Source organism: Epinephelus fuscoguttatus, linkage group LG13 (genome assembly GCF_011397635.1).
Source record: "Epinephelus fuscoguttatus linkage group LG13, E.fuscoguttatus.final_Chr_v1".
Classification (NCBI taxonomy): Eukaryota; Metazoa; Chordata; class Actinopteri; order Perciformes; family Serranidae; genus Epinephelus; species Epinephelus fuscoguttatus.
Genome location: NC_064764.1, coordinates 12489108 through 12503676, shown reverse-complemented (window position 1 = coordinate 12503676; position 14569 = coordinate 12489108). Strand labels below are relative to the sequence as shown.

Genomic DNA, 14569 nt, shown 5'->3' with positions numbered 1-14569 from the left:
TGCCCAGCGCGCACCATGACCCCTTCTTACAATGTGACCGCCCATGACCACTTGTAGCCTTGGAAAATGAACCCTGCGCCGCCAACATCTGCTGTGGGTTTCGCGGGTATTGCAGGCCGCCTTGCCCTGCATGCGTAGACCTCTAATATGCAGCTCCAGGGGAGACTCTACACTGACGGCATCGGTGCTGTTTTTGTTGAACTACAAGACTGTAGACATCGACAAGTCAGGTTTAACAGTTCTGTATCTGTATCCTTCTTTACAACCCCCTCTTATATCATCATATAGAAAACATGTCAACCTCTTCCTGTCTCAAAAAAACCTCCAGACTCTGGTCACCCATACTGTATTGCCTTCCCTATGGACATTTAAGTTAGCCTTAACAACCACTGTGCTTGGCTCCTGTCTCTCTTTGTGTGACTCATCCTCTTTCCTTCTCTGTAGGGCTGTAAATGCTCAAGATTGTGGTCTGTCATTCTCCCGCGACAGCCTTTACACTGACCATTAGGGGACAGTGGGCGAGGAAGGTGCAGGGGATTGGACAACAGGGGCCCATTGTGAGTGGTCAGTGATGGGACAGTTATTTTCATAAGTCAAAAGCATAGCCCGTAATGTCAGGTTTTGTCCCCGGGAGTACTTACCGCTGCCATCTGTGTGTCCGTGTGCATGTGTGTGTTATCACACCTACTGCCACATTTAAGCACAGCGGCTACTGTTGTTTGGCCTTGTAAAATGGATCCTTGGGCAGTCATTTCCACAGCGTGAGGCTTCACACACACACACACACACACACACACACACACACACACACACACACACACACACACACACACACACACACATGCACAGTTTCTCTGCATGGCTGGGTAGAAGGGCATCTGTGAGGAGCTCTCATTAAAAGACTGTGTTGCTGAAAGCAGGTGTCCTTACACACAAATGACAAAGTTTAAGGCAAAGTAATATTAAAGTATACCCTTAATATTACTCACACAACTGATAAAATTATGATCACCATTCTTTTTTATCTCCTCCTTTGTTTTATCTTTTTTTTTCTCTCCATTTCTCTCCGCCTCGCGCTTCATCTGGCCTTTATGGCTGAGTTAAGGACATTTTTTTGCGTTGACTGCTCTTGCTCATTTGAACATAATGTGTCTTTCCATCTTTTCTCCCACACACGTCTCTCTGACTCAGTTTAATAAAACAACGCACATACTCATTCTCACACACCGACAGACACCGAGCTGTCTTTTTTAATAGCGCGTCCTCTTGTTGATCCATCATCATGGCAACCCATTTAAATGTTAAACGACCAGCATGAGGAGGTTCATCTATGCGAACGGCTTTTTTTCTGCAAGTGGATGGATTTGATGGAGTTCACGTAGCAAAGATACAAACACCTTTTTGTGGCAACAAAGCGAAAACGCACACACGAGTGCACACCGTTGTTTATTATTTTAGTATTACACACAGATGTAACCACCTATCATGGCAATGAGGCTGAGATAATAGAAATGTTCCATGAAATTGCAGTGTGCACTTACAATTTGTTTGTGCCCTTGTCCACTCCTCTGTGTGTGTTTGTGAGTGTGTGTTTTAAAGCAATTCAGTTAATGAAAAAAAGAGGTCTTGTTTAATTTTGTTTTTTTGTTGTTCAGCCGCCGAATAGAAGCACTTTCTCTCTCTATCTACTTGGTTGTAAAACCCCCTTAAAACAGCCAGGTTTGACACCAAATGGGTTTTTTTTATTTTAGCTTTCCTCGCAGGCTGTTTGTTTGTCTGGTAAGTTATCGGAGAAAGCCCAGAAGCTGTGCTTGTTCATTGTTTCACAGGCAAATTGAATTCATCACCCAGATAACCAACTTTACATACATTTGCATATTTTGTCAGATTCCATAAAACATCTCACAGCCCTGTGGGTGGTCCTGACCCCCAAGCTGAGAACTGCTGCTTCAAACTTTTCTGCAGTGTAACAACACCCGTCCTCTGCTATTAATTCATTCCGGCATTACTTTCTGTCCCGTGCTGAGTGCAAGAAAAAGAAATCATAAATTAACAAAGCAGGGAAGTTCAATCAGATAAATAAAGAATGTGGCAGTGGTGGGGAAAAACTGAGAAGTTGCTAAATCATGAACATTACTCTGGACAGAATCTCAGAGACTAACAAATTCTCAGTGTAATTATGTGCTGAAAGTAGCTAACATTTCTCTTCTGGGTGTTTTAAAGTTCTTTCCAAGGTCGTGAAGCTTCCTATCAGGTCTGGACAGTCAGTCTGATGGGGGGAGTTTTTCCAGCAGGGAAAACAGTTTTCTGCAGAGTAGAGGACTTTGTGTCGGCTTAACGCTGTTAAACCTACAATCCCCACAGACAAACACTGTCTAAACCTGACACTGCTGACCCACGCAAACGCACGCATACACACACACACACACACACACACACACACACACACACACACACACACACACACACAGGCTCCGACTGAATTCATGCATATACATGGACAGAAGGACTAAAGCTTGGCACCTGCATGCAGACATAGACTTTCTGCCATAAGTACATACAATTATTTCTGGCAAACACACAGGAATACACACACAGTGATGTGCATGAGCATATAGATGCTCATAGACAGAATTTTGATTGCAAAGACAAATGCAAAAGAGCAACCAAGAAAATACAGCAAATATATTTGCAAAGACAGTCATACAAGCTACAAACACACAGCTCATGATTTAGCTCCACAGAGTCAGAGTTTATACTTGTTTCCTCTTTCTGTCTAAAACAAACCCTTTTGAGCTCAAATGTCTTCCAGTGTTTAATATTCGTTAAGAAATACCTCTAGATCTTACAGTTTGCAGCCTAGTCTGATAATGATCACAATGGAAAAATATGCTGCACACAATTACGTCCAGCACCTACTTTACATTCAATGCCTTGAATTTGAATTGAAATCACAGTTGACTTTGACAAGTCTTCTTATGTTAACGTTCTGTCTGGGGATACAATCAAACTCATAGACTGTAAAAGTAGTGGACGTAGCCTTGTGGAATTACAAGTGAAGCCAATGCAGAAGTGCCTTAAACCTGCATTCTTTCCAGTGGCCAGCAGGGCACGACTCTACTGGTTGAGAAAAAATAAGCTAGATTGTTTGAAGTCTACGAGAAAATGACCCACTTCTTACTCGATTTATTACCAAAGTAAACGTTTTCCTAATGAGCTTATGATCACAGTTGCTAGTTTCAAATCTTCTCCAGCACAGCCTGATGTTTATTTTGTAAATAACGGTCAAGCATCAGCCTCTGGGGCTGACAGATGAAGTGAATGTGGAAGTGCCAAAACTGCAGTTCACTGAATGGCCACTTGAGGCTGGCTCCAAAAGCTAGTCAATCCCCAAAGACACTCATGTTAAGCCCAGCTTTACAGCAGAAAGAAACATGTCTACAGCCTGCTAAGAACTGTTTGGGTCTCTATAGCTAATTTTAACATTCATGACAACTGTACGGGAGGTGAATTTTTTTATAACTCACATGTTTAGATTTTATTAAGGCTAAAAGTGATTCATAAATAAGGACAGGGCCATTTTGAGTGAAAGGCTGTCTAAGAGGCGTCTCTACAGTCTGAGTCAAATCCACCCATTGCTTTTCCACAGCTCTACTCTCTAATCCAAATATGCTAACCTCTGGCTTAAAAAACAAGCAAACAAGATTGCGACTGTTGAAGTGGCAAACTTGAGGCCTTAAAACTGGAATCCAAAAACCAATGGTTGACTTAACGGTGGCAATGTCTATTATTTTTTTCAGTTTATTATTATGTTCCCAGTTAGAGTGATATAGACCAGTGCTTCCCAACTCGTACAACCATGGGGTCCAGATTTCTCCTTGGTCATTAGTTCAAGGTCCACTGGGTTTCATATATTTAGCCATAGTCATACTTGTTGTTGGCCATGTTGTCAAGCTAGTTTGTTGTCTCTGTCAAGTAGCTGTCTGTCACTCACTCTTCAGCAGGAGACGGCACTTCAGAATAAAAGTTATGTGCCGGAAACTCATTGTACTTCAAAATATAGTGTGTTTTTTACAAACCTGACACATTTGTGATCACTTGTGGTCCATTAAGAATGGACTGTGACCCTCCAGTTGGGAACCACTGATATAGACAGTAAAGCAGGGTATGCTTTAGGGCATGGATACCTTGTGATTGACAAGTTGCTACGACGGTTTCCAACAGTGTGAATCCACCCCAGCTTTATCCATTTGTCCAAACATGGTCAACTCTGGCTCCAAAAAACAAGATACTGACGATCAAATGCCAAACTTGAGGTTCCAAAAAGGTAGTCCTCACCCCAATGGGTGACATCACAGTGGCTGTGTCCACATCTTTTATACAGGCTATGGTTGAACTATGATAAGTCATTGTTAACAGCAGTGGTGTTTTCAGATTCTTGGCTCCTTTTTTGTTTGTCCTTTTCTTTCTGATTGTTTCTGATTTAAGTTTTTCTTGATCTAATAGTAAGACTAGATAATGCATTTTTTGGAAATATAGACTGAACTGTCCTTTTACTGTTGAAATCTAAGCTTTCACAACAAAGTATTTATCTGAGTTGGTTTGAATTCGGAATTGTAAAAGTGTTTTTTTTTCCTGATGAATGCAGTTTACTTGTCGTTACTTAAAAAACAGAAGTATAGTCCATATGTATGCTACTGCCTCTCTCCCAATGAGCCACCACAGGCTTCAAACACATGCTTTCATCTGGTGGGATTCACATGCTTTCTTTGTTTCTGATATTTTCCCCATTAACTCTGTCTCAGACTTGGTCATTACTGTCATATCTCCTTGTTGATAATATGGTGTTTTTCACCATCTTTCTGGGTTTATAATAGTCATTTTTATCTACACAGTAACAGTTGTTTTTCTGTCCGTTGTACAATCTTTCTTTCCTCTCAATATTCCCTCTGCTCTCGCTACTTTTGTGTCTCTCTCTGGCTCTCTGTGTTTGCTGTATTCTCCAATTACCTCTTGAAAATGCACAGGTCATTTTATTGATATTGCCGAGCTGAAAGAAGGAAAAAAAAATAGCTGTGTGTATAAAAGCAGCCAGTCCAAATGGCTTTTTTCTTTCTCCTTCGAAAATAGACTCTGGCCGCAATTTTTCACTCATAGAGAAATTTAGCTGAAGAGCTCCTTGTGATGGTTTCTCTCAAATGGAAAAGCTTTTAGTTTAGCCTTTGGAGACTATTCAAGCCCAATGAGCTGACCTCTGTCTCCTCACCCTCACCCTGTTCCCACCCTTCTCTCTTCCTCATCGACGTCCCCTTCTACCTCCATTACTCTCTCTCTCATTCTCAGAAGGACGAGATGTCCCGTGTGACAGGCTTTGTTTCGGAGAGCGGGAAGGAGCAGCTCATGTTCGAGGTGCCCCTTAACGACACCGGTTCGGCAGGCCTGGGCATCAGCCTCAAAGGAAACAAGTCCAGGGAGACAGGAGAAGACCTGGGCATCTTCATCAAATCCATTATACATGGAGGGGCAGCATACAAGGTGATATAATAATCTCATAAATACACAAATGAACAAAAAAAGTTAATAAATTACTATGGTAAATTTGAAAAGAAATGTAAGCTTCACCTGAAGTTGGTGCTCTGACTTCGATGGGGTTAAGAGGCAAAATATTCTCCAGAGGGAGTGAATAGAGTGTCAGAAGAGAGTCAAACAGAGTTCATATCTTCAATCAGCAAAGAAATGAAGCCCTATGGAAAATGACAAATAACTTATTCCTGATGAGGCAGTCTTCTGGGAAGTGTTGCAGTCACCTCAGCTGTCTCTGCGTCTCTGCTTCCATGTGCTCATGTTCTGGTAATCTTTGACCTCTTACTCACCAGGACACACTTGCCATACACAGCAGAGAGACCGACAGGCAGACACATGCGCAGACATATGCACACTCTGCATGCACACACACACCCGTACAACATTTAATATCTGTCACATATGGACAGGAATGGATGGAAACAGGTCTTCTGTAGAGGTGCTGTAAATGACACACCAGGGAAGTCAGGCAGATGGAGCTGATGGTAGGCTCTGTGTGTGTATGTGTGTGTGGTTGGGTGGAGTCTGACAGTCATAGGAAAGTGTGTGTGGGATTTAGTGTGTCCCTCAAGTTTTTGGTATTCTGAACATCACACATATCCTCCCATTATTTAAAAAAAATAGCATAAGGAAACATGAATGAAGCACTTAATCATAAACATATGCATGTATGTACACAAGGTCACATGATTTTTAGACCATAGACATGTATACATGTACCTGTAAAACATGTATAGGTCTGCAATCTAGTACAGCAAAAATGCACACATATTTAATCAAACTGGTGTCTGTGTGTGTGTGTTTTACAGGATGGTCGTCTGCGTGTCAATGACCAGATGGTAGCAGTAAATGGAGAGTCGCTGCTGGGACGCTCGAATCATGTAGCCATGGAGACGCTCCGCCGCTCTATGTCACATGAGGGAAACGTGAGAGGGACAATCCAGCTAGTGGTGCTAAGGGCTCTAAAGGTACACACACACACACACACACACACTAGCAGTGACAATTCACTTGACTGTGGTGGAAAAGGTGAAACAAAGAAAGAACACATTGCCACCGGTGGGATACAACAGCACCTTAACAACAGGCCACTTTCTACTGAGAAAAATTAAGATAAAAATAGGCCATTTCATGTGTTAATGGTGTTAATGTTCACTGTCATTACAAGTGGCTGTTCTTTGATGCACTCTGGTGTGAATGTGTATAACTTTTGTGGACACAAAGACTGATGACATAAAGAGTGAGGTAAAATGTGTGGTGGAAACAGTTTTAATAGATACATAAAGGTGACACACATTCTGCACAAAGTGTGTTCATAATAGAGTTAAATGTCTCTTTTTATTGTCAGAGAAAGCCAGAATCTAGGTTAGGACTCCTGCTGTGAGAGTGAGAGCACATGCATGCCTCTGTCACTTGACTAAGATGAAAACAAATGTGCACGGCTCTGGTATCTTTCCTCTCTATCTCCTATCCCTTCTTTTGGCTCCGACTGACTAAAGCATCTTCTTTCTATTTTCCTTGCGGTCTGCTGCCTCTGACTTTTTCGCCCTTCCATCCGTTCTTCGCCTTGACTTGACACCAGTCTCCCTGCTCTTACCAGCAGCAGCGAAAAGAGCATTTACACTTCAGCTATTCAGATTTTGTGTGTGTGCCTGTATGCTCCTTTGTGTGTGTTTGTGTGACGGAGGGTTCTTCACTCAGTTGTATCTCTTTTCTTTCTGCATAGAGAAAAAAAGAAGATGCTTTTCACCTCGGCTGCTTTTCAGCTGATGCCTTTTTACACGGCTCCGTAGAATGTTTGTACAAACCCTTGCACACACAAAGCAGGGTTGTTGGCTCAAGTGTGAATGGCCCTTTGCATGGCCTGCTAGTAGTGGGAAAAAATGGTACATACAGTATGCACCCTGCATGATATGCTCACACCAGATACACAGCAGACACTCAGATAAATGGATGAACACAAAGAAGACAGTGCATAACAAAAGTTCCAGTATTTAGGTGTATAGATATTAGGGCCCGACCGATACTGGATTTTTAGGGCGGATGCTGACACCGATATTAGGGAGTAAAAAAATCCTGATAGTGATATATTGACCAATTATCTATCTGTCTATCTATCTATCTATCTATCTTAAAGGAGAAGTCTTAACGTCTTATGACAAACATATGTTATGGAGGCAGTATGTTTTATTCTATAGAACAATACAATTTATCGTCAAAAATGCACTGTGCACAGCATATATGCTGATATGCTGAGAGACCAATATCAGCTGAAAAAAATTGTCCAACTGATGTAAGTAAGTAAGTAAATTTTATTTATATAGCTTCTCACAGAGAAGACTCACAAAGTGCTTCACAAGATAAAATACAAAAAATACAATAAGAGAAACAATGCAAAATACACAAAAACAAATAAAAAGTAAAGTGCAGTGAAATACAGAGATGATACAATGGACAATTAATGGAACGCAAGCCTAAACAGATGTGTTTTTAACTGCTTTTTAAAAATGTCCACGGAAGAGACCGCTCTCAGCTCATGAGGTAGTGACCGCAGTGACTTGACAGGACAGTGAAAGGACACCAGATCCGTCAAGTATGCAGGTGCTTGACCATGGAGGGCTCTGTAAGTGATGGTTTGAATCTTGTGCTGGATCCTGAAATTAACAGGGAGCCAGTGCAGGGATGCCAGGACTGGAGTGATGTGAGTGAACTTATGAGATCTGGACAGAAGCCTGGCAGCAGCGCTCTGGACTAGTTGGAGGCGGTCTAATGAAGTTTTATTGAGACAGGTGAAAAGAGAATTACAGTAATCTAGACGTGAGGAAATAAAAGCATGGATGATCATTTCTAGCTTGGAATAAGTTAACATGGATCTGAGTTTGGAAATGTTTTTGAGGTGGAAAAAGCAGGAGCGAGTGACAGTTTTGATGTGGTCATCGAAGAGCATGGCCTGATCAAATGTGACCCCAAGGTTTCTCAACTTGGGGCGCACATTTGCACTGAGGGACCCTAAGCAGCTGGCCACTTTAGATGCTGAGGCATCAGGTGCAATAATTAAAATCTCAGTTTTAGCTGCGTTCAACTGAAGGGAGTTAGAAGACATCCAGTCCTTAATTACATTCATACAATCGTACAGTGAATCAATTCCGTTGATCCTATCAGGATTAAAAGAAAAATATAACTGGAGGTCATCTGCATACATATGGTATGAGATACCTTCAAAATTGCTGATGACATCTCTGAGAGGGAACATGTATAGCGTGAAGAGAATAGGCCCAAGCACTGAACCTTGGGGCACCCTGCAAGAAAGGGGGGCAAACTCTGATTTATGAGGGCCAACAGCCACAGAAAAGGATCGATCAGACAGATAGGATTTAAACCAATGAAGGGCGGTCCCTGAGATTCCTACCCTGTCCCTCAGCCTGTCTAAAAGGATGTGGTGATCAGCAGTGTCAAAGGCTGCACTGAGATCAAGCAGAACCAGGATAGTGGATTTACTGGCATCGGAGGCCATCATGATGTCATTGGAGATCCTAAGAAGAGCAGTTTCTGTGGAATGTAACTGACGATAACCGGACTGAAATTTATCTAAGATATTGTAACTGTTCAACGCTGTCACTAACTGGTTTGCAACTACTTTTTCTAGAATCTTAGATACAAAGGGCAACTTGGAAATGGGCCGGTAGCTACTAAGAACATCAGGGTCCAGATTGGGCTTTTTGAGAAGCGGCTGAACAACCGCTTGCTTGAAATGGGACGGGACACGATCAGAAACCAGTGAGCTATTGATTATGGAGAGCAGAGATGGACCAATAGTGCTGAAAACATTTTTCAGCAAAGTTGTGGGCAGGATATCCAGTGGACTAGAAGAGATCTTCATAGTGCACACAAGATCTGCTAAGTCTTGTAAGGAGACAGGTGAAAAATTGTCAATAATTGACTGTTGTTTGGGAGGATCTTGAAGGGAGGAGGAGGAGGGTGTTATACTGGCCTTGACACTGGCAACCTTATTCACAAAATACATTAAAAAATTGCTACAGTCCTCATCAGAGGACACAGGTAGAGCAGGCGGTTGCGCACCAGTAATGCTACTTATAGTGTCAAAAATGACCCTGGGATTTCTCTTGTTGGAGATGATGAGATTTTTAAAATAAGAGGCTCTGGCCACCCTAACAACAGAAGTGAATTCTGCTAACAGTTCTTTAAAATAAAGACGATGTACATGAAGCTTGGTTGATTTCCACAAGCGCTCAGCTCTCCGACATTTACGACGAAGGCAGCGGATGTCGTCGTTCAGCCAGGGAGTGGGATTAGCTGCGGTGACAGTTCGAGGCTTTAAAGGAGCAATCTTATCAAGAATAGCAGAGCAGTGTGAGTTAAAAGTTAAAACTTGGGAGTCAACATCAACATTAATACTAACAGGCTGCGCCACACTGTTAAAAGCGAATGAGAATTTCTCAGCCGAGAGGTTATTTAACATACGGGTGAGTTTTGTACGCTTGCTGGTTGAACAATCAGAAATAATAGACAAATTAAACAGGATGCAGTTGTGATCAGTGACGGGCAGCTCCTCAGAGACGATACAATCAATGTCCAAACCAAGTGTAAAAACAAGGTCCAGCGTGTTTCCTTAATGTGTGTCGGGCCATTGACATGTTGCACAAAATGAAAAGATTCGGTGAGATTTATAAAATAATTAGCAAAGGAGTTTGTGGTGTCATTTACAGGCACGTTAAAATCACCAAGCATTAAAATTCTTTAAAATTTAGTGATGGAAGCCAAAAAGTCACTGAATTCAGCCAGAAGGGCACCATTAATACCAGGAGGGCGATAAATTAAAATACAATAAAACGGGTCAGAGCGGCCAACTTGTAAATAAGCAGTTCAAATGAGTTCCACAATTCACTCTCCTCGAGGAGAAACTGTCTTTGTACAACAAAGCAAGGCCACCACCGCGGCCAGTGGTCCTTGGGGCACATATGAATGTGCAATTAGGCGGGCATAGCTCCTTCATGGACACATAATCTTCATCCCTTTGCCAGGTCTCTGTGAAAAACATGAAATCTAAATCTCTAGCGATGAAAAAATCATTCAGCGTGAATGATTTGTTATTGATCGAGAGAGCATTCAACAATGCCAGCTTAAGAGACTTGGGACCAGCTTTGCAGACAGATGATTGTGACAGTGGTTGCAAATAATAATAATAATAATAATAAATTAATAAATAATTAAATTTGTGGGTTGTGTGGTTTTGACGTTTGTGATGTCTGTTGTTCATTACTACGGGCATGAAGGTGGGAGTTTGTGGGACAGTAGAGACTAGCCCAGTAGTTGGGGCAATAGGAAAGCAGGAGGGATTGTCTGTAGAGGTTAGTGGCAGCTGGAGCCTGTAGTGGGAGCTGCGGGAGGCAATGTCTGCAGAATGCTCCGTAGAAGAAGAGGCAGGCACTGAGAAGGGGGTGTGGCACGTCACGCATGTGTGAGTGGCGTTGTGTGTACGGTACGCTGTATGTTGGCTGCTAACACGCGGCTTCCTAACTTGCTCAGGTGAAGTCCGTCATGTTGATAAAAGGAGGGGCGGTTCCAAAATAAGTTAAAATTGTCTATGAAATAAAACCTGTGGATAATGCAGGCGGTTCGGAGCCAAGACTGGAGTTGAAGGAGCCGACTGAACCGCTCTGCACTGAGGCCGAGTGTGGGAAGAGGGCCGCTGATGAAGAGTTTATCTCTGATTTTTGTGACAGTGGCTCCTGGAAAACAGTGGGTGGTGGAATTAAAAAAGCAAATGTTCCTGGTTATGGAGTCACCCTGTATCCGTCAGGCTCTAATAGGTATTTATACCAGTCTCCCCTCATTGACACATGGGTTGGACCAAATATTAGCTGTACCCTGCAGTACAGTTAAATTGCACCACAAACTACCGCCTTCAAAATGAAAATTTCAACACCTCTATAAAAACTGAACATAATAACTGTCATGCAGGATCTATTGTAAGGCAGTTGTATTAAACTGCATTACTTTAAGTGTGCATGTCGTTGTGCACTTGTGCTCGCAGGGCTCAGGGCTTCCCCTGTCAATAGCTTGATGGTGAACGCTGTTAGCAACATCAAAGATGTTTCCCTCTTTCTCTTAAGAGTGGGAAAGAAAGGATAAAAAGAGAGGAAGATAAAGGCAGATAGATAAGAGACTGTACCTTAAAAGCCTTTTTTGGGCTTCGGTATTGATGCTTTTAAACATTTCAGAAGTGGACCACTCTACTTCTTTTCCACTGTCTGATCTTTTTTTTTCTTCTTCTTCTTATTCTACTCTATGTCCTTTGCTCTTTCTCTCACTCAGTTCTTCTTGTTGTATTCATCTTCAGCCAGCTCTCTCTAATCTCTCACTTTATGCAGCTGCTCTTTTCATTCAGTAACTGTCCAAACAGCCTCTATCTCCAAGCTAAATAAGTATCGCTCTGCACAGGTTTCATGGACATAATCTGGAGCTGCTCTTCCGCACCGGTGCCCTGGTTGTTGCAGTTTCTCCATTTCTAACTTTTATAGAAAATTAAATCTTGCAGATGTACTGCTTTTTCTGTCTGTTTTACGTTAGTGTAGATCTTTTTCCAATGATTTATATCACATTATATGCTATTTACCATTTTACTTTATCCTAAATATTTTCGGTTTATTCATTTAGTTGCTTAGATTTTATCAGTTATTTGGTTTACATTATTATGTGGATAGATAATACAGGTTAACACTGTTACACAGGAAAAAAAATGAGTAACTTAGTTGCAGCCCTGTCCCTAGTAAAAATAAATAACATAGGAAAACAGATTCAAGGTAATGTATTGCAGAAACGTCCCTGGCATGTTTGACTGTATCTAAAAACAATGTTTTTATACCTCAGTAACCTCTTTTTGCTGTCTGAAGAAGCATTTGTTTTTCAAGAGTAATCTGATTGCACTATGACACAGGCTAATGGGATGTGTGCTGGGAGAGAGCCAGGGAGGGGAGGGGGGCCCACAGGACCTCTAACACACTGAAGAGTGATGTGTCCTGGGCTGGGAATGGGTGGAAGCTGGACGAGGGGCAGGAGCTGGTGCTTGGCGGGGGGTCAAGAGGAAGATGACAAGGAGGATTTATTACACACACAGTACTGTTGTTGATGTCTTCTTTGTTGTTTGAGTTGAAGGCTAACTCTATACAGACAGGCAGGCACACAGAGAAACACTGAGTACACTGAACCACACAGCCAGAATGGCATACATATGTATACATGTTAATGAATACGTACAGTTTTCTAAACACACAGAAGACAAATAAATGCAAATGAAATTCCTAAAGAAATAATACACACACAAAGAGACACATCAACACATTATTACAGGGCCTTAAGAGGGCCATCCCTCGAGGGGATAGGTGTCAGTGTGACTGCCGTTGCCACACACACACAGAAAGCGCTGTTGAAGACAGTTACAACCCTGTGGGCCATGGGAAACGGGGTCCCCTCTTTCACCTTGATCCTTCACTGTCTGTTGAGTGTTTCCCTCTTCCTCTTTTTATTCCATCAGCTTGACACCTAATTGTGTTTGAATAGACAAAGCCTTTACTCACTCCTCTGGTCATCTCTCCATTTAAATGCAGTCCACATACCAGGCATTTACAAGAAAAAAACACCAGTGTTCTCAAATTATCAAACATTTTAATAACAGGTTTTCATATATGTCTTTGTTTCAGACTTAATTTCAATTTTTATTAAAGCTTTGATTTAATCATAGCTGCTTTTGCTTGCTCTAAAAATGGGAATGTAGGTAGCCCTCACTGACTGTTATCTGTCTGCATGAAATGTGTTCCATAAGTGTTGAGTAGTATTTGTTTCCTCTGTGTTTTAGGATCAACACGGGGTGTCACCCAATCGCTCATTTGACAGCTCCTCTGGCCTGTCGGGACCGGTGGGTCCAGTGAACGGTCAGACGAACGGCCCGATTCACTCTCCCATGGTGAACAACTCTCTCTATGCATCTAATGGTAAGTACATTTTTTTTTTATTCATCAGTGTTTGATCAGCAGGCAACAGACAGGAGACATACATACAGGTTAACTTAAGTTTAATTCCATTTATTCATTAAGAGTCTTGCACAGTCCTTTTTTTGCCCTGTCCTATGTCCCTTTAGCCCTTTTTAGACAGAGATCACGCTATAGGGCCACTACGGAATCCCTTCTTTTTGCTATCTTTACATTTTTACACAAAACCAAGCAAGGACAGCAACATGCCACTTCAGTGCATGATATTAGACAGCATGACAGCATCCCGAAAGCAAGAGGTGTGACGAGCATGATGTGTAACACAACAGGTCGGCCTTGGACATATGACATACCTATCAGCAGTACTTTCTAAACAGTAACAATGGCATTACCATGGCAGTAACCATCATTTACCATCCCAGTGTATGGCAGCTTATCTCACCCTCTCTCTGGAGGCTAAGATGCTCTAAAACTTTATTGTATTCCCAATTTGCAGACATTTTCGGCCACTGTTCTTCTTGTTTGAGTTAGCTGCTAACTGTTATCAGCTGCTTTTAAATCTCCCATTGGGGGATTGCACACATAACACTTCATCAAAACGTCACACCTGTCCCATCTATTCCTCCGTCCTGCCAGCTGTCCCTTTTACACAGATGTATTTTGGCTCTGTTACTACCTCCCCTGCCGGCCCAAAGGCGAGACAACTCTGCCACCCCCATTCCGCAATTATACCTTTTATACAGAATAGAGGTGGCATAATGGTGGGAAGTTCCCGCCTTAATGAGGCAGTGTAAAAGGGGCTTCTGTATCTTGTCTCTCCTGGTTTGTGCATATCAGTTTACCTCAAAAACAGCATGTAGCCAGGACAGGACAGTTAGTGCAAAGTTACCAACTATGAGTGGTGACGAAGGTTTTCTTAAAATAAAGAAAAGACATTTCTGATCTAAAGCAGGAAATCAGGATACACTGCTAATTTG

The 14569-nt window shown here is 42.1% G+C and overlaps 1 protein-coding gene across 5 annotated transcripts in view; it reads left to right on the top strand.

Moving 5' to 3' along the window:
- LOC125899761 (partitioning defective 3 homolog B-like) overlaps positions 1-14569 on the top strand; it is a 265237-nt gene that overhangs the window by 106549 nt on the left and 144119 nt on the right. For all 5 annotated transcript variants that reach the window (XM_049594278.1, XM_049594276.1, XM_049594275.1 and 2 more), the window contains exons 12-14: positions 5344-5535; positions 6393-6551; positions 13460-13595. In XM_049594278.1, coding sequence (XP_049450235.1) covers positions 5344-5535; positions 6393-6551; positions 13460-13595 — 487 coding nt within the window. The remainder of the gene's footprint in view (positions 1-5343; positions 5536-6392; positions 6552-13459; positions 13596-14569) is intronic.